Consider the following 25,073-nt stretch of genomic DNA (forward strand, 5'->3'; position numbering starts at 1 on the left):
ACTCTACAATTCCTAGAAGTTTGTGACGGGAATTTCCGGACGCCCTGTAGACATTCTGTGTGTGTAGTCGTTGAGGTCGTTCTACAAGGTCTGGTCCTGTAAACGTGACAGCCGTCGCGGTACAGAGACGTGTTCGGGGGTCCCTCTCTCAGGTCTACACGCAGCAACTGCATGCGGTGTGGCCCATGGCCGGTTAAGAAGCGAACCTGTGATTGACATGTTTCATTCTCAATCGCTAGCTGATGTTGGTCAAGAATGCGTACAGACTACGGGTCTTTACGCAGTTGTCTGTCTCCCTTTGCCACGAATTAACTCTACAGGTTTCGAGGTCTCCCGAGGTCTGCTTTTCCTACCCCTAAGAGGTCTCTCATTGTGTCTGGTCTATCTGTTTTCAGCCAATATGTTGCCGTGCGAGATTTAATAGTGATGTCTGTCAGGTATCTCCCGATTACCACGCATAGTGCCTCCACTGGCATGGTGTCGAAAGTCTCCTCTGTCCGCGTCTTACCACTGTGAAATTAGCCGCGGTGCATGCTGCATGTTCCCAGCTGCCGGCAGCGAAACGTACTGTTGACTCTAAGGGAAGTACAGTGGTGTGTTCGACTATAGTTATGGGTTAACTGTAGTGCACTATGCTGATCCAGGCAAGTGTGCCGTATCTTGTATACCCTTTCTGTTTTCCACCTCCTTGGCATACGTAAAATACAGTTTATGAGCACTCGCTTTGGCGGAGATGCAGAGACTGGTGGAACGAACAGGGGGCTCTCGTGGTTCATGACGTTGGAAATCATGCTACAAATACCCAGCCAGAAGCAAAGTCCACAGCGTAGCTACAGTCATTATAAGGGTGCGATACACGTGCGAATCTTTTGCTCTGAGACAGTTTGGCACCTTCACAGAAATGTTTGCACTAGATGTGAATTTTGACTGATGCACACCGTCTGATAGTTACTTTCGAGAACTTTCTGTAAGCGTCAGAGAGAGTGTCAGTGAGTCATCAGTGACATTCACATCGCAGCGCGTATTCACGACAATCAAAGTACATCCACAATGACCAACTTATTGCACCGTCAGTATGGCGCAGTGGATCATGCTCTGGTGTTTCGTTTATGTTTTCGCATTAACGAGAGATCGAGTGTATTTGCTGGCAATCATTTTTTGTCTTTTGTTAATTATATATAATATGTGTGTGTGTGTGTGTGCTTTTATGTGTTCTATACTGCGTTGCATTGTTTAAGTCTGGAACTTCCGAAACAGGCTGATCGCTCGTGCTGTTCGTATAGGAGGTAAAAACGGCGATTTCTGCGGTCAGAAACGTGGCACGGCCACAAATTATAACTCGAAACACGCGGCTTCGTAAGTCTGATTTGCGGGTACATGAGTGCGGCAAACTATATTACCAAGATGTGGTACCGTACGAACTCTGAAAGCACGGCACGAATCTGGGCCGAGGTACGGCCGGGTTCTCTCCAGCCGTCATAGTTTTCCTCGTCTGAGAGCTACGGCGACATGTAGGCTGCCATCTACTAGACACGTCTGGACTCGCAGAGCGCGACCGTCTGACATCTTGCCACGCTCTCTGACACTGCCGGCGAGGTTATTCTCGGTGCTGTTTACACGACACATATACTCGCATAATCACTCCAAAAGTGAAGAGCTCGCACGTGTATACCTAGCTCGAGCTAGCAGGGAGCGAACAGTAAAAAGAAAATTGACTAGAACATTTCACTTGGATACCTAGTACAACAATCCGAAAAACAGTCCCAAACTACAGTACGTACCCACTTGGTGAAGAGCTCTTGGACGTCCAACAAAGAGATGGAAGGAAAAGTATATTTTCAGACCATAACAGTCTTCCTAGGACTAAGACTAAAGGGTGATGAGAATGGCTGAGATGTGGGGTCCGAGTGACTCACTCTCAAATGAGGGGTGCCCCAGGAATCAGTGTTGGGGCCACTTTCATTCCTTATTTATATATATGATACGTTCTCTAGTATTACAAGTAATTCTAAAATATTTCTGTTTGCCGATGACACTAGTTTGGTAGTAAAGGATGTTGTGCTCAACGTTTGCACTGTTTCAAAGAGTGCAGTTCGAAACATATGTTCATGACTTGCAGAAAATAAACTAATGCTAAATCACAGTAAGACTCAGTTTTTACAGTTTCTGACACACAATTCAACAAAACCGGACGTTTTAATTTCACAGGATGGTCATATGATTAGAGAAGCTGAACAGTTCAAATTTCTTAGTGTTCAAATAGATAGTAAATTGCCGTGAAAAGCCCACATTCAGGATGTTCTTGAAAGACTTAAATGCTGCCATTTTTGCTATTCGGACGAAATTTGAAGTAAGGGATAGTTTGACACGAAAAGTAGTTTACGTTGCTTATTTTCATTCGCTTATGTCGTATGGTATTATACACTCCTGGAAATTGAAATAAGAACACCGTGAATTCATTGTCCCAGGAAGGGGAAACTTTATTGACACATTCCTGGGGTCAGATACATCACATGATCACACTGACAGAACCACAGGCACATAGACACAGGCAACAGAGCGTGCACAATGTCGGCACTAGTACAGTGTATATCCACCTTTCGCAGCAATGCAGGCTGCTATTCTCCCATGGAGACGATCGTAGAGATGCTGGATGTAGTCCTGTGGAACGGCTTGCCATGCCATTTCCACCTGGCGCCTCAGTTGGACCAGCGTTCGTGCTGGACGTGCAGACCGCGTGAGACGACGCTTCATCCAGTCCCAAACATGCTCAATGGGTGACAGATACGGAGATCTTGCTGGCCAGGGTAGTTGACTTACTTCTTCTAGAGCACGTTGGGTGGCACGGGATACATGCGGACGTGCATTGTCCTGTTGGAACAGCAAGTTCCCTTGCCGGTCTAGGAATGGTAGAACGATGGGTTCGATGACGGTTTGGATGTACTGTGCACTACTCAGTGTCCCCTCGACGATCACCAGTGGTGTACGGCCAGTGTAGGAGATCGCTCCCCACACCACGATGCCGGGTGTTGGCCCTGTGTGCCTCGGTCGTATGCAGTCCTGATTGTGGCGCTCACCTGCACGGCGCCAAACACGCATACGGCCATCATTGGCACCAAGGCAGAAGCGACTCTCATCGCTGAAGACGACACGTCTCCATTCGTCCCTCCATTCACGCCTGTCGCGACACCACTGGAGGCGGGCTGCACGATGTTGGGGGACCGTAGCCCAGCTTCATGGAGACGGTTGCGAATGGTCCTCGCCGATACCCCAGGAGCAACAGTGTCCCTAATTTGCTGGGAAGTGGCGGTGCGGTCCCCTACGGCACTGCGTAGGATCCTACGGTCTTGGCGTGCATCCGTGCGTCGCTGCGGTCCGGTCCCAGGTCGACGGGCACGTGCACCTTCCGCCGACCACTGGCGACAACATCGATGTACTGTGGAGACCTCACGCCCCACGTGTTGAGCAATTCGGCGGTACGTCCACCCGGCCTCCCGCATGCCCACTATACGCCCTCGCTCAAAGTCCGTCAACTGCACATACGGTTCACGTCCACGCTGTCGCGGCATGCTACCAGTGTTAAAGACTGCGATGGAGCTCCGTATGCCACGGCAAACTGGCTGACACTGACGGCGGCGGTGCACAAATGCTGCGCAGCTAGCGCCATTCGACGGCCAACACCGCGGTTCCTGGTGTGTCCGCTGTGCCGTGCGTGTGATCATTGCTTGTACAGCCCTCTCGCAGTGTCCGGAGCAAGTATGGTGGGTCTGACACAGCGGTGTCAATGTGTTCTTTTTTCCATTTCCAGGAGTGTATTTTGGTGTAACTCTTCCCATTCTCAAAGAATATTTTTGTGTCAGAAACCGCATGCGCGTACCACGACTGTCGCCGTGACTCTTGCCGACTGCTGGCTGCAGTGCACTGACGGTGTCCCCGCACCTGTGTGTTGCAGCGCTGGACCTGGCGCAGAACAGCAATGTCCAGGACGCGTTCGTCATCGCGGTGGAGCAGCAGGCGCGAGAGCGCCTCGAGCGGCTGTCGGCGCTCAGGAGGATCAAGCCCATCGACATGACGAAGCTGTCGCAGCAGGTGAGCCACCAGTAGCAGCTCTCCTCTCCCCGGTGGTGGTGGGCGCTCCTAGCCATGCACACTAGTATTACTACCGCCTGGGGCGTCCAACAGAGAACACTTCGTATCGTAAAGAAACTATGTAAAAGTTCTGACATTCAGTTTTTTTGACATTGTTTTGTAATTAGAGTGTTTGTTAATCTGGAGATCACATATTTGTAATAAAGATCTTTGAAAGAAGGTACCAGCTGCGTGGTGTGTCTATTGTGGACGGTACATCGAGGAAGCACATGTGTGTCTCTGTTCTGACGCCAGCCACATCTGCCATTGGTAGCTTCACAGTCTCCCCCGGCATCGACGGTGTTCCCTAGACTGTCCCACACATATTGCGTCGCACCTCCTTCTTTGAAAACGCCAGAGGTTGAGATCTCATTTCAGGTGTTCCGTATAGGGAACACCCGTGACGCACTTCCAGTTCACAATAATTCTGCTGGAAGGAATCACGCTCTGCAGTGGAATAACAGCTACCCAATCCTTTCTAAAGCAAGAAATAAACGCTCTATACACAGAATGTAGCAGATATTTATACTGGCAAGTGCTGACGTTGTACTGAGCAACATTACATTAGTGTTTAGGTCATTTGCGGACAAATAATTACAAGAAGTAAAGGAAACAAAAGAAAAGTTCGGAGTAGGTATTAAAATCCATGGAGAAGAAATTAAAACTTTGAGGTTCGCCGATGACATTGTAATTCTGTCAGAGACAGCAAAGGAGTTGGAAGAGCAGTTGAACGGAATGGACAGTGTCTTGAAACGAGACTATAAGATGAACATCAACAAAACAAAACGAGGATAATGGAATGTAGTCGAATTAAGTCGGGTGATGCTGACGGAATTAGATTAGGAAATGAGACGCTTAAAGTGGTAAATGGGTTTTGCTATTTGGGGAGCAAAATAACTGATGATGGTCGAAGTAGAGAGGATATAAAATGTAGACAGGCAATGGCAAGGAAAGCGTTTCTGAAGAAGAGAACTTTGTTAACATCGAGCATTGATTTAAGTGTCAGGAAGTCGTTTCTGAAAGTATTTGTATGGAGTGTAGCCATGTATGGAAGTGAAACGTGGACGATAAATAGTTTGGACAAGAAGAGAATAGAAGCTTTCGAAATGTGGTGGTACAGAAGAATGCTGAAGATTAGATGGGTAGATCACATAACTAATGAGGAGGTATTGAATAGAATTGGGGAGAAGAGGAGTTCGTAGCACAACTTGACTAGAAGAAGGGGTCGGTTGGTAGGACGTGTTCTGAGGCATCAAGGGATCACCAATTTAGTACTGGAGGGCAGCGTGGAGGGTAAAAATCGTAGAAGGAGACCAAGAGATGAATACACTAAGCAGATTCAGAAGGATGTAGGCTGCAGTAGGTACTGGAAGATGAAGAAGGTTGCACGGGATAGAGTAGCATGGAGAGCTGCATCAAACCAGTCTCAGGACTGAAGACCGCAACAACAACAGTACCAGCACGCACATGTGGCAAGACCATGCCATTAATGCTTATTTACCCCTGGGCAGTGGATCAAGTTTTGAAGAGTGGACGAGTAGAAGCAAAATAATTAGTCTGTATTGAGAGTGATATTCCACTTAGTGATGCAGTTACGAACGTGCAGAAAACATCAGGTACTAAATTATGTGTCGTGTTTGCCCTTCATCGCAGAGAGAATACAGCCAACACACTCATGTCGGTACATATTAAGATCCAACATATAAAAATATTTGCACTCGTACCCGTCACATCACGAATTACATAACCGACATGTAAATCGCCGAAATGGCGTCAAAAAAAGAGTTCCACTAGGTGGTCGCACTAACTCAGATGGTGTCTCCCAGCCAACGATGTCATAAAATCATACCATTCATGTATTACAAAAATGTATCTATGTATGTATGTGTGTATGGATGTATGTCATCTTTTCCTAAATCATTCCATCGATTTCGCATATAACCTGCCATCTGGACAAAAGCGCTGCGGGGCTAAGAACCGTCTGCATTCCTAGGGGTGGGAATGAAAGGGATGTAACATTGAGGCATACCTCAGGAACACTTGGAGAAATTTCAGCCGAATCTGTTAAGTACATGACTCACTAATACAAGTGTGGCAGTAAGAGTCCCCACTACTATTAGGGTAGGGGATATGAATGTGTATGGGTGACGTAAAAATGTTAGAAAACGTTCTGTTGGTATTTAGTTTTTGTATTCAGCTCACTTGGAGTACCTGACTTTTAAAAGTATGATGGGTAATGTGTCTCCTATTTGTTGATAATCTTTTCATATTTTTGGGCCACAGTCATGTAATAATGTTTCAATGATACGTCCACCACTTTCCTCTCAACTTTTTTGTTTTGTACTTCTATCGTATTTCGATCTTAATGCATTATCAAGTACAACAATGAAAAAAAGTTTTGTAAAAATGCATAGAAAGTGAGAAGGACCACAATTTAACATCAGTATGCCATTCCAATGTCAAATAAAAATCATCGAAATAATACTACTTAATTAGACTTTAGGTGAAGTCACAATCTAATGCACTGGTTGCTTCAGTGTGGAGAAAAGGACAACGTATAAAATCACTAAAGTGTGTTGCAGACAGGTAGGAAACATGTTTTCCAGCCGTAAACCGATTGAGCCACGCAGAATGAACATCAGTACAGTAGTTACATGTGCAGTGAGCGTGGTCTGAACAAATACAATGGAAGTTACTGGTCGACTGGCAGTGAAAGATGAAAAACGTAGGTTCTAAGTCTATGTTGCTACGAAAAGATCACAGGTACATCAAATCATACGTCTTTGGAAGAACTGCGCTACATGTGAATACGTCTGTAAATACATCTTTGGAAGAACAGTGCTATGTGTGAATATAAGATGTAAATAATATGCTTACAGCACGAAAATATGACCGTCATGCCGAAAGAAATATCGTACTTCATGTACTGGTTTAATGAGAAAAACCCATACATTAGTGCTGTGTAGAACAATTATAACCGTGACAGAACAGAACCAAATGTCGAATCTTACTATAAAGTAGGTCTATGTGTCATACATAAATATGGTATAGAAAATTACGAAAGTCTGCCGTTAAAGTATTATATGTTGTAACCAATACGTTGAAGAAGAGATATAATGCATAAAATGTAAGGTATTAAATGCACAATTCATATAAAGATCGAATGTTTATAAATCTGTAGTGATGGTGGTGGTGGTTGGGGAGGGGTGATGAAGGGGTGGGGGCAAAAGCGCCAAAGCCTAAAGGTAAGTAGCAATTACAATAGGTGAAACTATTGGCTAAGCACAACACTCTACTCAGCATGCAAAATTAGCACTGGGCATTGCTGGTATAGGGGAGGAAAGTGGGGGAGGGGGCAGAAAGGTGTATGAAGTAACAAAAGACTATATCAAGTGTGCATCCGTATAAACAAATATATACCAAATGACATGTGACAGAGGCATAGTGCAATAGTGTTTGGTGTAAAATAACAGAGAATCAGTTATATAAATGTGCAATATGTCACATAAGCGGATGTTCTACATCTCGCCGAAGCTCCTGGATCGACTTCGAGCGAACTTGGTACACATATTATTTGCCGTCTGGAGAGAAGTCTGTGGGGCTAAAAACCTCCAATCTCCCATTGGGGTGGGGTTGTGGGTAATAACAAGGTGTTGGACAGGGAAGAGAGAGGGGGGAGCAGGAGGTAGACAGAGAGAGAGAGAGAGAGATAGATAGATAGAGAGAGATAAGGAGATGGACAGACAGAGGGCAGGAGGGGTGGAGACGGACAGAGAGAGGAAGGGGAGGAGGAGATGCACAGAGTCATGGGTTCGATAGAGATAAGAGGAGGAGGAAGGACTGAGGGAGAGCAAGAGAATATTGACAGAGAGAGGGGACGAAGAGGAGATGAGCATGAGCAGAAAGATGAGGGAAGGGGAGATGGACAGAGAATATAATGACTTTCCTGGAGACTAGAAATCTACTCTGTAGGAATCAGCATGGGTTTCGAAAAAGACGATCGTGTGAAACCCAGCTCGCGCTATTCGTCCACGAGACTCAGAGGGACATAGACACGGGTTCCCAGGTAGATGCCGTGTTTCTTGACTTCCGCAAGGCGTTCGATACAGTTCCCCACAGTCGTTTAATGAACAAAGTAAGAGCATATGGACTATCAGACCAATTCTGTGATTGGATTGAAGAGTTCCTAGATAACAGAACGCAGCATCTCATTCTCAATGGAGAGATGTCTTCCGAAGTAAGAGTGATTTCACGTGTGCCGCAGGGGAGTGTCGTAGGACCGTTGCTATTCTCAATATACATAAATGACCTTGTGGATCACTTCGGAAGTTCACTGAGACTTTTTGCGGATGCTGTTGAGGGATATCGAGAGGTTGTAACAATGGAAAATTGTACTGAAATGCAGGAGGATCTGCAGCGAATTGACGCATGGTGCAGGGAATGGGAACTGAATCTCAATGTAGACAAGTGTAATGTGATGCGAATACACAGACAGAAAGATCCCATATCATTTAGCTACAATATAGCAGGTCAGCAACTGGAAGCAGCTAATTCCATAAATTATCTGGGAGTACGCATTAGGAGTGATTTAAAATGGAATGATCGTATAAAGTTGATCGTCAGTAAAACAGACGCCAGACTGAGATTCATTGGAAGAATCCTAAGGAAATGAAGTCCGAAAACAAAGGAAGTAGGATTACAGTACACTTGTTCGCCCATTGCTTGAATACTGCTCACCGGTGTGGGATGCGTACCAGATAGGGTTGATAGAAGAGATAGAGAAGATCCAACGGAGAGCAGCGCGCTTCGTTACAGGATCATTTAGTAATCGCGAAAGCGTTACGGAGATGATAGATAAACTCCAGTGCAAGACTCTGCAGGAGAGACGCTTAGTAGCTCGGTACGGGCTTTTGTTGAAGTTTCGAGAACATACCTTCACCGAGGAGTCACGCAGTATATTGCTCCCTCCTACGTATATATCGCGAAGAGACCGTGAGGATAAAATCAGAGAGATTAGAGCCCACACAGAGGCATACCGACAATCCTTCTTCCCACGAACAATACAAGACTGGAATAGAAAGGAGAACCGATAGAGGTACTCAAGGTACCCTACGCCACACACCGTCAAGTGGCTTGCGGAGTATGGATGTAGATGTAGATGTAGAGATGGGGGAAGGGGAGATGGACAGACATGGGGAGGGGAGAGGAAGCGACGGACTAATAGATGATGGAATAAATAAATGGCTGGACTATGCTGAATTTCTCGGCTGCTGCAAAAATAATGATGAAGGGGTGGGTTGTGGCGTTATCCAAACTTGAGGTCAATTAGAATTGTAATTCTGAGCTCCCATGGAACTGATGACACAAATCCAACCCATGGATTTCATTAATAACAGATGATGAATTAAACTAGCTGTTGCTCATCCCAGGAGTTTGGGCCCAGAGTTCACTTCTGCTATGTAGATATAAATAAGTCACAAAGGACCATTATTTAATCCACGATGTTTATTTTGTAAACACAGTTCACAATAAAAGATCATTGTAACAACAGCCCAACGACCACGTTTTCGCATTGTTACCAACGAACTTTTGGAAGGTATTCACAAAAAATAGCTGTCCGTCTCAAGTACCTAACTCAGCGTCACCTCACCCTGAACTGCTTTTTGGTCTCTCTCAAAAATCTATTTTTAGACATGTCTCTGTGCACGAATTTAGGAGATGTGAGGACAGAAACAGAATACATAAATGAACTTCATAGTCCAATTATGCTGTTGACGTCCAGTGATGTTTTAATTTATATTAGTTCCAACTCGAAAGAGTTTTTCCATCGTATATACTCAGAATCTATATTGATATGGTATAAACTGTTCTTGAGTCAAAAATTCCACTACAACCCTTTGGAGATCGTAGCAAAATAAAATAAATGTAATTATTACGAATACTGGGCAATATTTTGTAAAATGTATCATCTGAAGGGAATTTTTGTGCTTATTCTAAAAGTGGTCGCAGATTTAGCGAGTTCGTAACTTGCCTAAAATTATGGAGAATTTAATATTGTGATTAAAATTTCATGAATTTTAATACACCTATAGTTTTAAATTGTAAATATGATCCTTTGTCCTCTAGCATTAGTCCACACGTGATATAGTTATGGAATTAGCCATATAAGTAGATCCCACATGAAACCTATTACCGTAATATCAAGTTTAGTTGTTACATTGTTACAGATCTTCAGTTCATAGTAGTAACACATGAGATGTTGAATTTAACTGGTTCCAACATTCGAGAAAGGAGTTCTTACAGTAATCCTACAACACAATTTGAGGAGGATTGCATGGTATATTTGGAACCAGCAAGCAGTCAGCAATGTTGTGCTGTTGTTATGAACATGTCTTAAGCATAAAAAATATAATTTAGTAATATCCGTTTGGATTAGAGTCACAAAATCTGGGTGTCGCAATCGACTTTGCTTCAATTATACCTCAAGGTGGCAATCCACATGACGATCAGATCGTCGAGTTCACTACACATATTAACAGGTAATCGTGCACCCACTACTCTCTCAGTATTCTCGTCTGGAACAGACTGCCCATGAAGCAAATTAAAAACATATCTAATCTTCCAGTTCCGACCAAGGTGTCCAAGAATCTTATTTTGATTTTAGGGCAAATTCGGGAACTAGTAACCCACCTCCAATAATGCTGATTGTGAATCTTCGTGCCCTACTTCAAACTCACTGAGAATTTCCCGAAAAGAACTGAGGACTATAATGGGCACACCTTTCGCAACAGCCAGCGGTATGAAAAGTTAGAAGAAGAAGAAGAAGAAGAAGAAGAAGTTCCCCCACCTAAAGTTCACCAGCTGTGGAATCACTAAATCTGCTGAAATGCTTGAGAGGACTCCGCGATATCACTCAGTCCTAGATCGCTTAACTGCCGTCTGGATTCCAGGCCCTACTTTGATACTACAATCAATTATTTTTGACGATTTCAATCATCTTAATATACTGAACAAAGCTATAGAAATATAATAAAGGCATTGCAACCCATTTCTGACAAAGGCATTTTGGCACCATTTCCACAACCACTAGCAATAATTATCAATAACCGACGTATAGTTTTTCTTCCCATTTCGTGCAGTTGGTTCTTGGTTTAAAAAACCATCATTTTAGCTGTGTTCCCTTCATTTGTTGTTAAGCCGCCTTTATGGAGTCGTCCTGCTAATAGGTAATAACACACGCCTTCTATGTCTCTTGAACTAACAGTTGTAATCGTCTCTCCTTTTCCTCCTCGCATTCTGTCTTGCGCACCACCGAGACTGAAGTACTTATTGTAGGTTTCACTAGGACTGTTGCTTGACTCTCTCTTTGCGGCACCAACTCTAAATTATGATTCACAGCCTCATAACTACTTCAAAACCCCGCAGAACAAGTACTGTTACCGTTCAAGACTTTCTTAGACCCACTCACTGAGTCGTTCTAGAAGATACGCAATACGTACTCGGGACAATACAGGGAAAGCAACAGTTGGACAAATGTGAACACGTACAGTCACTGCCCGACAAAGAAACTGAATCACCGAAAAGGAGAGAACACAGAAAGAAGTTGAGAAGATACGTGATGTCATACCAGTGATTACAGAATTAAACTAAAATTGGAAATTAAAACAATAATGATGCAAGGTAAGTTGCTAACTTAACGCTATGTTAAGAACGATATTAACTACAGAAACACATCTATAAGGTTATCCACACTAGTGATTTGAAGTCGTTATCAGACACTTTACATCTAGAAAAAACTGTTATTATTACAAAGAAGCTTTTAACTCTAACTGCCTAGAGCTGTGACATAATTAAAGCCTTTAACTCTGAAGTTAGCTTTTTCGATTTGCTTTAGGTGAGTGAAAGTGAATCTGAAAGTGACTCTGGAATGTAGGTAGCGTAACGGTAACTGTTGGTGACAAAAATTCAACTGCGATAATATGTAGAGAAATCTAACTGCGAGAATGTTAAGAAAAACACACCCTGACTCAAACTTATTGTAATAAAAAATGACTACGAAATTTGATTAAGGAAAACTGATTACTTTGAAAGTGAAGTTGGTCCCTGTGAAAGTTAGTTAAAGGAAGAGTCTGTTCTCTACATAGATTATCATACCTAGGTGCAAACTGCTCTCGTGGTTACACCGCGGCCCGATAACAGAGCTGCAAAATCTAAATACAGAGATAGGCAGAGGTGCAATGCGTATTCTTAAAACATTGCTATCATTCTTGGTTCACAATTTTCTGATAATGGTTCGTAAACAAATTGAAAAGTAATTGGCTATTGGGGTGTGGACAATAATTGTGGTTTAAATAAACTCAGTTCCAATTTCGTTTCCTATGATTTAACAACATTTATTAAAATTTCAAAATTAATAAAATTTCCATGAAATCAGTACCAATAATCCAAGAATTACAAAAATTGAACATCACATGTATAATCTCTCCTTAAACAAAATTCCAAACCTAATTCTTAAATCCATTTCCCTCTCAATGATGAATAAATACTAAAAAAAAAATCAAAAAAAGCAAAGAGACTCCTGATCTGGATGTTTGACGAACCAAGAATGTTGCGTTATCAAACCGCTACCGCAAGGAAAACAAATGCAATCATTACCTGTAATCCGTTCCTCACATATATAATCGTACCAATGTAAAAATCAATTATTATTCTCTACGGAATGAGTCTTGTACTAATTCATAATGTAATTCCAGAAATCTCCATTGTTTGTCCTTTGCTGCTACGAAACCAGAACTCTCCTCGCTATCAACAGATAAAATCTGGCGCTCGTCTTCGCAGAGCAAAGATCACCTCTGATTCATCTCTGTGCGGTGCAGCATCTATGTCGATGCTGCGCGCGCCATGTCTACGCAAATCAAACCTTACGCAGTTGCAGGCATACAAGACAAGGAAGGTTGCTACAAAAATGAACACACACACCTTTCGAGCTCTACGTGTTCAACTTTATTTATCAACCGGTTTCTCTTACTACAAGCACTAGAGGAAAAGCTGTACACTGAAAAATCATAACTACGCTAATACCAAATAGGGCGTAACCAGATACTCTATATATGGTGTTACGAAAAGGTACGGCCAAACTTTCAGGAAATATTCCTCACACACAAATAAAGAAAATATGTTATGTGGACAGGTGTCCGGAAACGCTTAATTTCCATGTTAGAGCTCATTTTAGTTTCGTCAGTATGTACTTCCTCGATTCACCGCCAGTTGGCCCAATTGAAGGAAGTTATTGTTGACTTCGGTGCTTGTATTGACATGCGACTCATTGCTCTACAGTACTAGCATCAAGCACATCAGTACGTAGCATCAACAGGTTAGTGTTCATCAAGAACGTAGTTTTGCAGTCAGTGCAATGTTTACAAATGCGGAGTTGGCAGATGCCCATTTGATGTATGAATTAGCACGGGGCAATAGCCGTGGCGCGGTACGTTTGTCATCATAATCATCATCATCATCATCATCATCATCAGCCAATTCAATCATTAGATGATGTGGCCTCTTCGAGTCGTTTGTATCGAGACAGATTTCCACAACAAAGGTGTCCCGACAGGAAGACGTTCGAAGCAATTGATCGGCGTCTTAGGGAGCACGGAACATTCCAGCCTATGATTCGCGACTGGGGAAGACCTAGAACGAAGAGGACACCTGCAATGGACGAGGCAATTCTTCGTGCAGTTGACGATAACCCTAATGTCAGCGTCAGAGAAGTTGCTGCTGTACAAGGTAACGTTGACCACGTCACTGTATAGAGAGTACTACGAGAGAACCAGTTGTTTCCGTACCTTGTATAGCGTGTGCAGGCACTATCAGCAGCTGATTGGCCTCCACTGGTACACTTCTGCGAATGGTTCATCCAACAATGTGTCAATCCTCATTTCAGTGCAAATGTTCTCTTTACGGATGAGGCTTCATTCCAACGTGATCAAATTGTAAATTTTCACAATCGACATGTGTGGGCAGACGAGAATCCGCACGCAATTGTGCAATCACGTCATCAACACAGATTTTCTGTGAACCTTTGGGCAGGCATTGTTGGTGATGATTGGGCCCCATGTTCTTCCACCTACGCTCAATGGAGCACGTTATCATGATTTCATACGGGATACTCTACCTGTGCTGCTAGAAAATGTGCCGTTACAAGTACGACACAACATGTGGTTCATGCACGATGGAGCTCCTGCACATTTCAGTCGAAGTGTTCGTACGCTTCTCAACAAAAGATTCGGTGACCGATGGATTGGTAGAGGCGGACCAATTCCATGGCCTCCACGCTCTCCTGACCTCAACCCTCTTGATTTTCATTTATGGGGGCATTTCAAAGCTCTCGTCTACGCAACCCCGGTACCAAATGTAGAGACTTTTCCTGCTCGTATTGTTGACGGCTGTGATACAATACGCCATTCTCCAGGGCTGCATCAGCGCGTCAGGGATTCCATGCGAGGAGGGTGGATGCATGTATCCTCACTAACGGAGGACATTTTGAACATTTCCTGTAACAAAGTGTTTAAAGTTACGCTGGTATGTTCTGTTGCTGTGTGTTTCCATTCCATGATTAATGTGATTTGAAGAGAAGTAATAAAATGAGCTCTTACGTGGAAAGTAAGCGTTTCGGGACACATGTCCACATAACATATTTTCTTTCTTTGTGTGTGAGGAATGTTTCCTGAAAGTTTGGCCGTACCTTTTTGTAACACCCTGTATAAACGTCATGAAGAAATTCATAGAATAATAAAACTGACTTGTTTTTAGTGATGAATGGGCTAGAACGTGAGACGTTAACATCTAGTATGGTACACGGTTAATAAAACCAGTCACTTAACTTTGCACGTATTGAACTTCATTATTATGTAGTTTTTGTTGCTACAATTGTGTAGTTTTCAGAAAGTCAAAGCAGCACCTGCAAATTCTTGAATTTTTGTAGCAGTAGTCGGTGAGAACATATGAAACAGTTGGGTTATAATAGGCGACGCTCTGATATATTCAGAAGCGTAGAATTAAAGAAGTAATATCTTCATGGAGAAATAATAAACAGTCAATCTTTTGCAAAATCGAAAGTTTATTTCTACACGTTGACCCTGGTTTCAACGTTCATACAGAGGATTCTCTCAACACATGTGGATATGTAACTTATTACCAGAATCTTGAGAACTGTATGAATGGTGATGTTTCACGCCGTGTAAAGTCGAAGTTAATTGCGTTTCATTGGTTTTGTCGTCTTCTGCAGAAAATTATTTTGGCAATAATTTAATAAGAGATTGACTTCTCTTTCTTATAATATTATTTGATACGTGTCTTTCTTATTGTAAATATTCACTCACGGCCTTCACGCCGTCATGTTTAACAGCCAATGAGAGAATGCCCAGTCATTAGCATCAAATTTTTGTAACCGCTCCTTATAATTTTCGGCCTGCAACTATTTTTCACGGAAGGAATTTAGATATTGTCTCTTCATTTCACTGTTATTACTCACTGTATTCTGAATTATGAACAATAGTCTATTCACGCACGATCCGAGAGATCCAGCAACTGCCTGTAAACCCGTGGTCCCAACCCTCTAAAACAAAGTAAGCTAAATGTGTCAGAAAAAAGCTTAAATAAAACAAGGTGTGTTATTGGGCAATTTTATTTTTGCTATAAATACTCGTATACTGTGTAAAGATATTTAAGGAGAGGAGGGACGTATACGAAAATTCAACGAGGTACATATTGTTAGGTGACTCCAACCGTATGACGAACAGTTTGATCAAATTCTATACACAAGAAGTGTATAGTTTATTTTGGTGCAACCTTTCTTCCCTATTTATTTTTACAATCGAGTTCTTGAAAAATAATTTACTCTGGTTTATTCATCAGCTATGCGATTCAATTTCACACAACTTCCAGAAATTACTGTTCCAGATTATTTCGCATCAAATCTTAAATGTGTGTACGGTGTTCATTATAATGGCTTCGATAGCCAGAGAGAAAATGAGTAGATGTTATAAAAGCTAAAGCTTCCGGAAAGCAAAAATTAATAAATATTTACAGGCGTGCGTCTCACTAGAGGAATGATTTCTGGGTGCACTTTTACTGCGAATGCAGGTATAACAATTTGAGATTGTATTTGTGTGATATGCATACAACATATCAGCCCAAATTGAAATGACGATACTATGACGAAAAAGAAGATGTTTAAATAAACATCTCCACTTCAGCTTCTTTCGCATGAGTCTCTTTTTCTGAGAATAAAAATGTAGGTAATGGTCCTGCTAGGTAGTTACAGGAGAAACTTCACAATATCTGCACTGTAATAGTACACTATTACATTATTTCATACACTTAACAGACTACTGCACTGAAACGTTAAACAATTATCTTCGTATTAACCGTAAACCACACTCACACATCAGTCATACTGCTAAAACACATTTATAACATTTTATATATATAAATTCTAAGGAAATTAAAAGTAGGCATTCGGATTCTGGGGGCCTACAGCAATGTGCGAAGGATGAGTCGGAGCATCGTGAAACCTGCCTTAAGGGGCTCCGGAACGCCCTATACTTGCAATGTTAAAATAACGCTTATAAATTACATCTTTCCTCACAAAGTATTTGAGGTAGGAAGTTGAACTTTTTACAGATTATTTATTGGAATATGGGCTACAACTTGACACAGGGATTTTACAAAATTTTAGTTCAGTTATTAAAGATGATTTTTTTCAATTGTAATGAAAATTCACAACATTTTTTTGCAATTTTTTATTTATATATTCAAAAATATACAGTTTTTTTTGGAAAAAGGCTGTGTTAAATTATGCAGAAGGTACTGTGTAACATTTACTGAAAGTTTGAAACAAATATGTTTGGAAGATCCTTAGAAAACATGTAATTAGTATGAGAAAATAAAAGTTTTGGGAATCGAGCGACAAAGATTGGATTAACTTTTTATTGCATTCCAGGTCCATAGGATGGATTATCTTCATCCTCTGCAAACTCCTCCTCCAGCTTCCTCTTGTTCCTCCTCCTGTTTACTCTTGCTTGTATTTCTAGACTCTTTACAGCCCTGTCTGCAGCCCGAAGGCGTTCCTTGTCTAAAGCAAGCATCGCTCGTACCATGTTAGAACCTATCTTCATTCCCATATTTCTAAATTCCTTTCGCTTTCCAACATTTCTCCTTTTCTTAAAAGCCTTCAGAGGATTTCTAATAACTTTACTTTTACTCATTATTATACTTCAACAAAACAGAGACTCAAGAAACAGAATTAATTACGAATATTTTCGAGATAACGACAGAGTAAATAAACATGAAACAATCGACAATCACACCAGCGATATATATTGAACCATCACAGGTTAGCCACTACACATACTTTATCTCACATCACTAAAATGTACCTGATGAACACGGACGTTAATAATAACACCATTTGACAGCAGTTTAACAGCGCCACAGTGGGTCACGCCCATGTAGAACACATTTCAAAAAAAAATTAAAAATATTTGTATTCTTCGGAATTGAATAAATTATATATCTATTAAAAGGTAATAGTCTGCAGATTCAGAAAACGCAAAAAAGTAAAAATTGAACTTTTCATGATTTTGAGCCTTTCCGGAGCCCCTTAAGCAAGCAACAAATAAAATTAAACACAAAAATATAAACTACTTGCAACGTTCAACGTAAACTCACTTCTAATAACAGGAAAACTTAAAACGTTAATAAATTTTATAAAACAGAAAAATATAATGATAACTGCACTCCAAGAAACAAGGTATACTGATGAACATTCATTTGATGCAGAGGGATTCAGAATCTTCAAAGGGAAGCCAGGAAAAAGAGTTATGAAGAATGTACCCCAATTTGGAACAGGATTCATTGTAAACCAAAATATATTAAACTCGATAGTAGGATTTAAATCTGTCAATGAAAGGCTTTCAACATTAACCTTCAAATCAGTAAACGAACTGTATACCATTGTAAACTCACATGCACCAACAAATGAGAAAAACAGAACACAAAAAGAACAAACAGAAATTTTTTGGCAGGAACTGTCAAACACCTTAGACCAGATTTCATCCAAAAACACAATAATATTGTTGGGAGACTTTAATGCTCAAATCGGCAAAGAACGTCATCACCAATCCATAGTAGGCAAATTCCCTGCACATAAAAGAACCAATGCAAATGGAGAAAGACTTATTAGTTTATGCAGAGAACATGACATAGTTCTAAAGTCTACATATTTCAAAAAACTCCCTAGAAAACAAACTACATGGGTATACCCGAATCCAGTCTGTGGGGAGAAACAACTTGACCATGTTGCTATAAGCAGACTGTCTGCATCAGAGATACTCAATGTAAAAGTTGCTAAGAGTGCAAGTTTAGATTCAGATCACTATCTATCTGTCGTTAAATTCAAAATTAGACCAATATATAAAAGAAAGAGCGAATATCAACCTAAAAAGTTTGACACTCAGAAATTAACCAAGGAACACAATTTCAGGACACTTTTGGAAAAGAAAACACCTAAAACATGGGAACTACTTCAAAAAGATATAGTACAGACAGCAGAAGAAACCATTCTCCTTACCAAAAAATGGAAACATGCCTGGTGGAATGATGAGTGTGACAAACTAATCCTAACAAGACAACGAGCTTGGAACATTTGGAATGCCAACAAAAATGATAAAAATAGGAACTCCCTAAAAGAAGCCCAGAAACAAGCTTCAAAAGGCCTTAAAAAGATCCAGGTTCAATACATAAAACACCAACTAGAATCAATAGACTCCAACTTCAAACAGAACAATGCTAGGGACTTTTACAAAACCTTCAAAAGTAACTTAAAGAAATACTCTCCTCCTAGTCTATTTTTCACGGACCCAAAAACGCTGTAAACTGCATACAATAGCATAGAGAACTGTAGAATACTTGCTGAATATTTTGAAGAACTACATAACTGTTATCCACCGAAAGAAAAATTTAATTTCAATATTGTAAACCCAACACCACCAGACTCCAAGCCGCCAACCACAAAAGAAATAAAAGAAATCATAAAAGAGCTTAAAAATAATAAAGCCCCTGGAGAGGATAATATAGTTGCTGCACTATGGAAGTACTCTAGTGACAACATGATACAGTGTCTATCAGAAATACTAAAAGAAATCTGGCCAACACACAGATTACCACCAGACTGGACATCTGCATTAATACATCCACTACATAAAAAAGGGAAGAAAACAGATCCTAGCAATTATAGGGGAATCTCCCTCTTACCAGTGATGGTTATGAACTGTAGATTAAAACTGAAGAAACTGCAAAAAGATGTGTCTTGGAGAAGGTAGTTCGAGAGTGGAGGAAGGCCATCAATACTAAAGGGATTCAACTAGGGAGAAATCCAAACAAGATCACTGTCGACTGTTTAGCCTTCGCAGATGACATGGCATTGATTACAGATTCACTAGACAATTCCCAAGAGCAAATAAGGGAACTACAAAAACAAGCAGCCAAAGTAGGACTACAAATATCCTATGAAAAAACAAAGTTTATGACAAACATCTGTGATGCTCCTCAAAATATTGCAGTTGACAACAACACAATACACAAAACAGATTCCTTTAAATACCTAGGAGAGTGGATTACATACAATGCCAAAGAAAAGATAGCTATAGAAACTAGAGTGCACAAAATGGAAAGAGTGTTTCATATGATCAAAAACGTTTATAATAAAAAATCCTTGTCCTGGAACGCGAAATTAAGACACTACCAAACAGTGGCCAGACCTGAAGCTCTCTATGCGGCAGAAACACTTAAACTAATAAGAAATGGAGATCTTGAGAAACTAGAGAAGGTCGAAAGATGAATTTTAAGGAAAATACTGGGCGCTTAAAGAAACGATAATGCTGAATACAGGTTAAGACCAAACAAAGAGCTATATCTGAAAACTGAGAAACTAACTGAGGTAATGAGGAAGAGGAGACTACAGTTTTTTGGACATATATTCGGAATGGATAACAACAAACTAACCAAGCGGATATTCACATTACTCAATAGCTACAAATCCAAGCCAGCATGGTTCATAGAGACTGAAAAGGACATTGAAAATGCTGGAGTTACAATAGACACAATAGAAAACAGAACACATTTCAGAAAGGCAGTTCAAAAGGCGGAATTTCAGGAGAGAAAGAAAATAACTAGACGAAAGTGGACTCAAGAAGAAAGGGAACAACACTCTAAAAGGATGAAGGAAATTTGGAAACAGAAGAAATCTAATACAATGAAGAGTAGCCAAAGTTGATTCATCGTACCCTTCAAATGGGTTATTCGAAAGAAAAAGAAAAAAAAAGAAATAATAACACTTTATGAAAATACTAGAACAGTTTATGAAAAACATTCTATTAATTTAGTGCACTCTAGTGGGCACAATCGAAACTAAAATCACAGTCCTCCTATCCAATATTGTCCTCTATCGGCTGATACATACACTACGTGCGCGTCCAGTCTCGCGTCACCATCTGTCACTATCCACTTAACCGCGTCCAAGGCAGGATCGGTATACGGCGCTACGCCTCAAAGTCAAGAAAAGATATTTGTGCAATGAAATCTGAATATATTACGCAGGAATTCACAAACGTTACAGTGTAAGAAAAAAAATAAAAGGCGCACAACAAAGGGATTATCCTAATGGGCCGGAAATCTGTAGATGTGATGTACATGTACAGACAAACAAATTATTACAGTTTCAGAAAAAAATGGGGTGATTTATTCAAGAGAAAGAGCTTCAGAACTTGAGGGAGTCAGTAATATGTTGGTCCTCATCTGCCCTTCATGCAAGCAGTTATTCGGCTTGACATTCAGTGATAAAGTTATTGGATGTCCTCCTGAGGGACTTCGTGATACATTCTGTCCGACTGACGCGTTAGGACGTCAAAATACCGGCTGGTCCGACGGCCCTGCCAATAATGCTCACAACGTTCTCAATTTTGGAGAAATCCAACGCGCTTGATGGCCACGCTAGGGTTTGGCAAGCATGAAGAGAAACAGTAGGAACTCTCACCGTGTGCGGAATGGCATTATCTTAGTGAAACGCAAGCCCACGATGGACTTCCAAGAACGGCAACAAAAGAGGGCGTAGAATATCGTCGACGCACCAGTGTGCTGTGAGGATTCCGCGGATGACAACCAAAGAGGTCCTGCTATTAAGTGCAGTGGAATCCCAGACTGTCGCTCCTGGTTGTCGGCTGTATGGCGGGCCACAGACAAACTGGTATCCCACCAGTGCCAGAGCGTCACCAGACATCGGGGCCATTTCGTAGCGGGACTCGTCACTGGAGACAATTCTACTCCAATCAGTGAGATTCCTGGCACGCACGCACAAGGCGAGAGTTTCTACTTCCTGCCTTCGTGCATGCCAAACCGTACCTTGGCCAGAAAGGTCGCTGGATCTCTCACCAGTGGACGACATTTGGAGCACTAAGGGCAGTGCCCTCCAACCATTTCAGGATTTTGACAATATGACGTGCCAATTGGGCAGATTTTCCACGATGTCCCTCGCAAGGAAATCCAAAAACTCTATAAATCAATGCCAAGCCGAATAACTAGTTGCAAAAGCATAGGAGGTGACCAAAAATGGTTCAAATGGCTCTGAGCACTAAGGGACTTAACTTCTGAGGTCATCAGTCCCCTAGAACTTAGAACTACTTAAACCTAACTAATCTAAGGACATCGCACACATCCATGCCCGAGGCAGGATTCGAACCTGCTACCGTAGCGGTCGCGCGGTTCCAGACTGTAGCGCCTAGAACCGCTCGGCCACTCCGGCCGGCTAGGAGGTGGCCAACATGTTATTGGCTTGCTCAGTTTGTGAAGCATTTCACTTGAGTAAATCATCCACTTTTTCTGATAGTTTTTTCATTTGTTTGTCTGTAATGAATCGTCAGTCTACCGATTCCCATTTGCATCATTGCTTCGTGGTGCTTCGGCTTCTCTCTCTCTCTCTCTCTCTCTCTCTCTCTCTCTCTCTCTCTCTCTCTCTGAGTTTATATCGATGGTAGCGAAAAACAGTCGATGACAATTTTTTTCCCTTTACAATCTCTCTCATAAATGGATCGGGGCATATCGGTTTCATGAATGTGAGTTACAATGTCTAACCACTACTGTGGCAGTGACATCAATTTTCTTATCACTCTTTTGTTTGTGTTTCATGTTAACTATTTCAATTAAGGGAAAATCAGGTAGGAAATGTAGACTCTTATTGTCTTTGCACTTGAAAAAGGTAAATCTTTCTTCCGAATTTGACTGTCGAATTCACCTCTCAACAGCTGACATTCCTTAGTTTTGGTACTCCAAGTCGATTGATTCGGATGTAGTTTCAGAGGCATATACACCATGACCTTTTAGATTCGTAAGTTCCACAGAAGAGAAACAATTGTTCATCATATTTACACAATTGCTGTAGTGAAGAGGAGATGTCAGTTTTCGCCAAGTCCGAACTTTCTTTTGCTGTTACCATACTACCTTGGTAGACATGTATCCTGACATACCTGCGCCGAACTAAAGTCTACATCCACGGTCCACTGGCTTCATCGGGTTGTACTGCTTGAGAGAAGATCGTCCACTGGGTCTAACAATATTCTCATCGACAGTCGTCTGTATCAGATCTGCTAGCCCTAATTTCTGGAAGTTTTCCTTAAAAGCCGTAATTAGTGGCTGTATTTTATGCAGTTCATGTGCACTGCTGACAGGCATATTAAGATTGTCGTTCAGATGAATTATGGGCAGAGTTTGTTTCTACCCCCCCCCTCTCTCTCTCTCTCTCTCTCTCTCTCTCTCTCTGTCTCTTACCCTTGCTTGAATGACAAGTGGATCGTTCAGGTCACTATCACAACGCCAGTAATGACGAAAAATGGTGGTAAAGATGGTAAGTGCAGATAACTTCGAGACCAAGAAATCCGTAAAGCTCTTTAGTTATGAGGTGAATCCTTTACTATTTTTGCACTGTACCCAAACTGCTCTTAAAAATAATATTTTCGATCATGTTGACCGGCAAAACAGTCGCCAAGACTCTGAAGTTTAGCCAGATCATACAGGGTGGAGTAATTTCAGTTGAGGCATTGTCACCGCACCTGATTATTGTCTGCAGCAGTCTGTGTATGTGAGCAGGGCTGTATTGTAATATTGGACTTCTAACAAAACGGAAGACAGTCCTGAAGAGAAGAGGAAGGCCAAAGCAAGAGACATCTCCCAGCTCTTTCCAGAAAAAAGAAGAAGGAAGAGTATTTCACTTTCAAATGAAATTCGAACCCAAAATCTTGGATATCATTGGCCGATTTTGTTGCTAAATGTGGGAGATACGAAAACTGCTATTCACGGAACAGAATCAGAACTTCATTCAAAGTGTTCCCGATGTAAAGAGTTTTTATGCGTCCATGAGAAATGTCAATACTGCTTCTCATGGGGTAATATTTTGTCGATATATCCACCATTGTGACCCAATGGAACACCGAAGTTCTTTTTATTGGAAAAAAATGAAGTAATGCTTTGGAAAAACATTTGATCTGGTTTTCTTCGTGCTAAAGCTATATGCAATCAACTGCAGTAACATAAAGTCAGAACTGCTGACGTCAAAAAACAAAAATTCAGGCCGTAAAGCATGTTCAAGGTGGGATGGCAGTACGCTCAGGAAGTAACGTATAATTTTAAAAAGTATTTTCTCGTGTTTCAGACATGAACAACATTTCGCTCTGTTTTCAAATATCGGGTGATATTCCTGCGGCACAGTTGTGAACGTAACTCATTGACGCTCACCACCACTGCAGCACGTTTCAGCGTTCAACACGCAACTACGATCGCGTCGTCGAGGCCGCTGCCACGTGTTATGGTATTATGAGTCGACACCTCCAGGAAGAAACAACTGTGTTTTTTGCAAACACGTTAACTCGGAAACACGGCTAGACTAAGAAAAAAAAAAAGTTAAGGTAAGTTACGTGTATGGTCTCCTGTTTAGCGAAACTCACCTCTCTCGATGGATCACAGCGAGCTATGGTGGACCTGCCGGCAGACACGGGTAATGCCAGAAGTTGATGCTAAGGACTGCTTGCGAATTGTGGAACGCAGATGTATAATATACTGTTAAATAAAGGCATTTCAACTTTACGACGACGATTTTTCTAGACTTCAAGCTCCTGCCCCCTTCGTCGCTTCAATGGCCAGGCGTAGATTTCCGTAATTATGGGGTGTTAGCTGCGCTAAATTTCAGTCCAGGTGTACGAAACACGAAACTGTTTTCTTCAGAAGCTGCCGTTGTAAAAAATGGTCGACAACCAGTGACCTGCTGTTCACATATACAGGGTGTTACAAAAAGGTACGGCCAAACTTTCAGGAAACATCCCTCACGCACAAAGAAAGAATATGTTATGTGGACATGTGTCAGGAAACGCTTAATTTCCATGTTAGAGCTCATTTTAGTTTCGTCCGTATCTTTTCTTTATTTGTGTGTGAGGAATGTTTCCTGAAAGTTGGCCATACCTTTTTCTAACACCCAGAATGTTAGAACAGAGTTCTACCCCACAGTGTTTTTGTGTGGTTATTGGACTTCACTTTCCGTTTTGAGTCAGGCGAAGAACCTAAGACGACCAAGATATCCTCTTGAGATCAAAGCTAAATTTTTGTGTTTCTTCATATATTTTTTGACAAGGGCGTGGGATATGGATGTTATAAATGAGCGTTGCACTGGTAGTTTTTCAATTAGTACTACTCCAGCTAGAGATTTTCCTATGTCCACCTGGCTCGACTTCATACTTTACGCTTGGAAATAATTGAGAAATAATGGTATTAGTTTACTGTAACATAATTTGTTGATCTATTTACTACTGCCGTAGCATAAGTTTATTTGCCAACTAGCCCCGCAG

The 25,073-nt window shown here is 41.5% G+C and overlaps 1 protein-coding gene across 2 annotated transcripts in view; it reads left to right on the forward strand.

Annotated features, from left to right (window-relative positions):
• The window catches only part of LOC126210576 (uncharacterized), a 71,396-nt gene extending 67,084 nt beyond the window's left edge, over positions 1-4,312 (forward strand). The window contains exon 3 of one of the 2 annotated variants that reach the window (XR_007540707.1): positions 3,953-4,089. Coding sequence is in view for 1 of the 2 variants with exons in the window: in XM_049939839.1 (XP_049795796.1) it covers positions 3,953-4,104 (152 nt within the window). In the remaining variant the exon portion in view is untranslated. Of the gene's footprint in view, positions 1-3,952 lie in introns of both variants that reach the window. The other variant, XM_049939839.1, reaches the window with a different exon arrangement.
• The last annotated feature ends 20,761 nt before the right edge of the window (positions 4,313-25,073 follow it).

The sequence above is a fragment of the Schistocerca nitens genome, chromosome 10 (genome assembly GCF_023898315.1).
Source record: "Schistocerca nitens isolate TAMUIC-IGC-003100 chromosome 10, iqSchNite1.1, whole genome shotgun sequence".
Lineage (NCBI taxonomy): Eukaryota > Metazoa > Arthropoda > Insecta > Orthoptera > Acrididae > Schistocerca > Schistocerca nitens.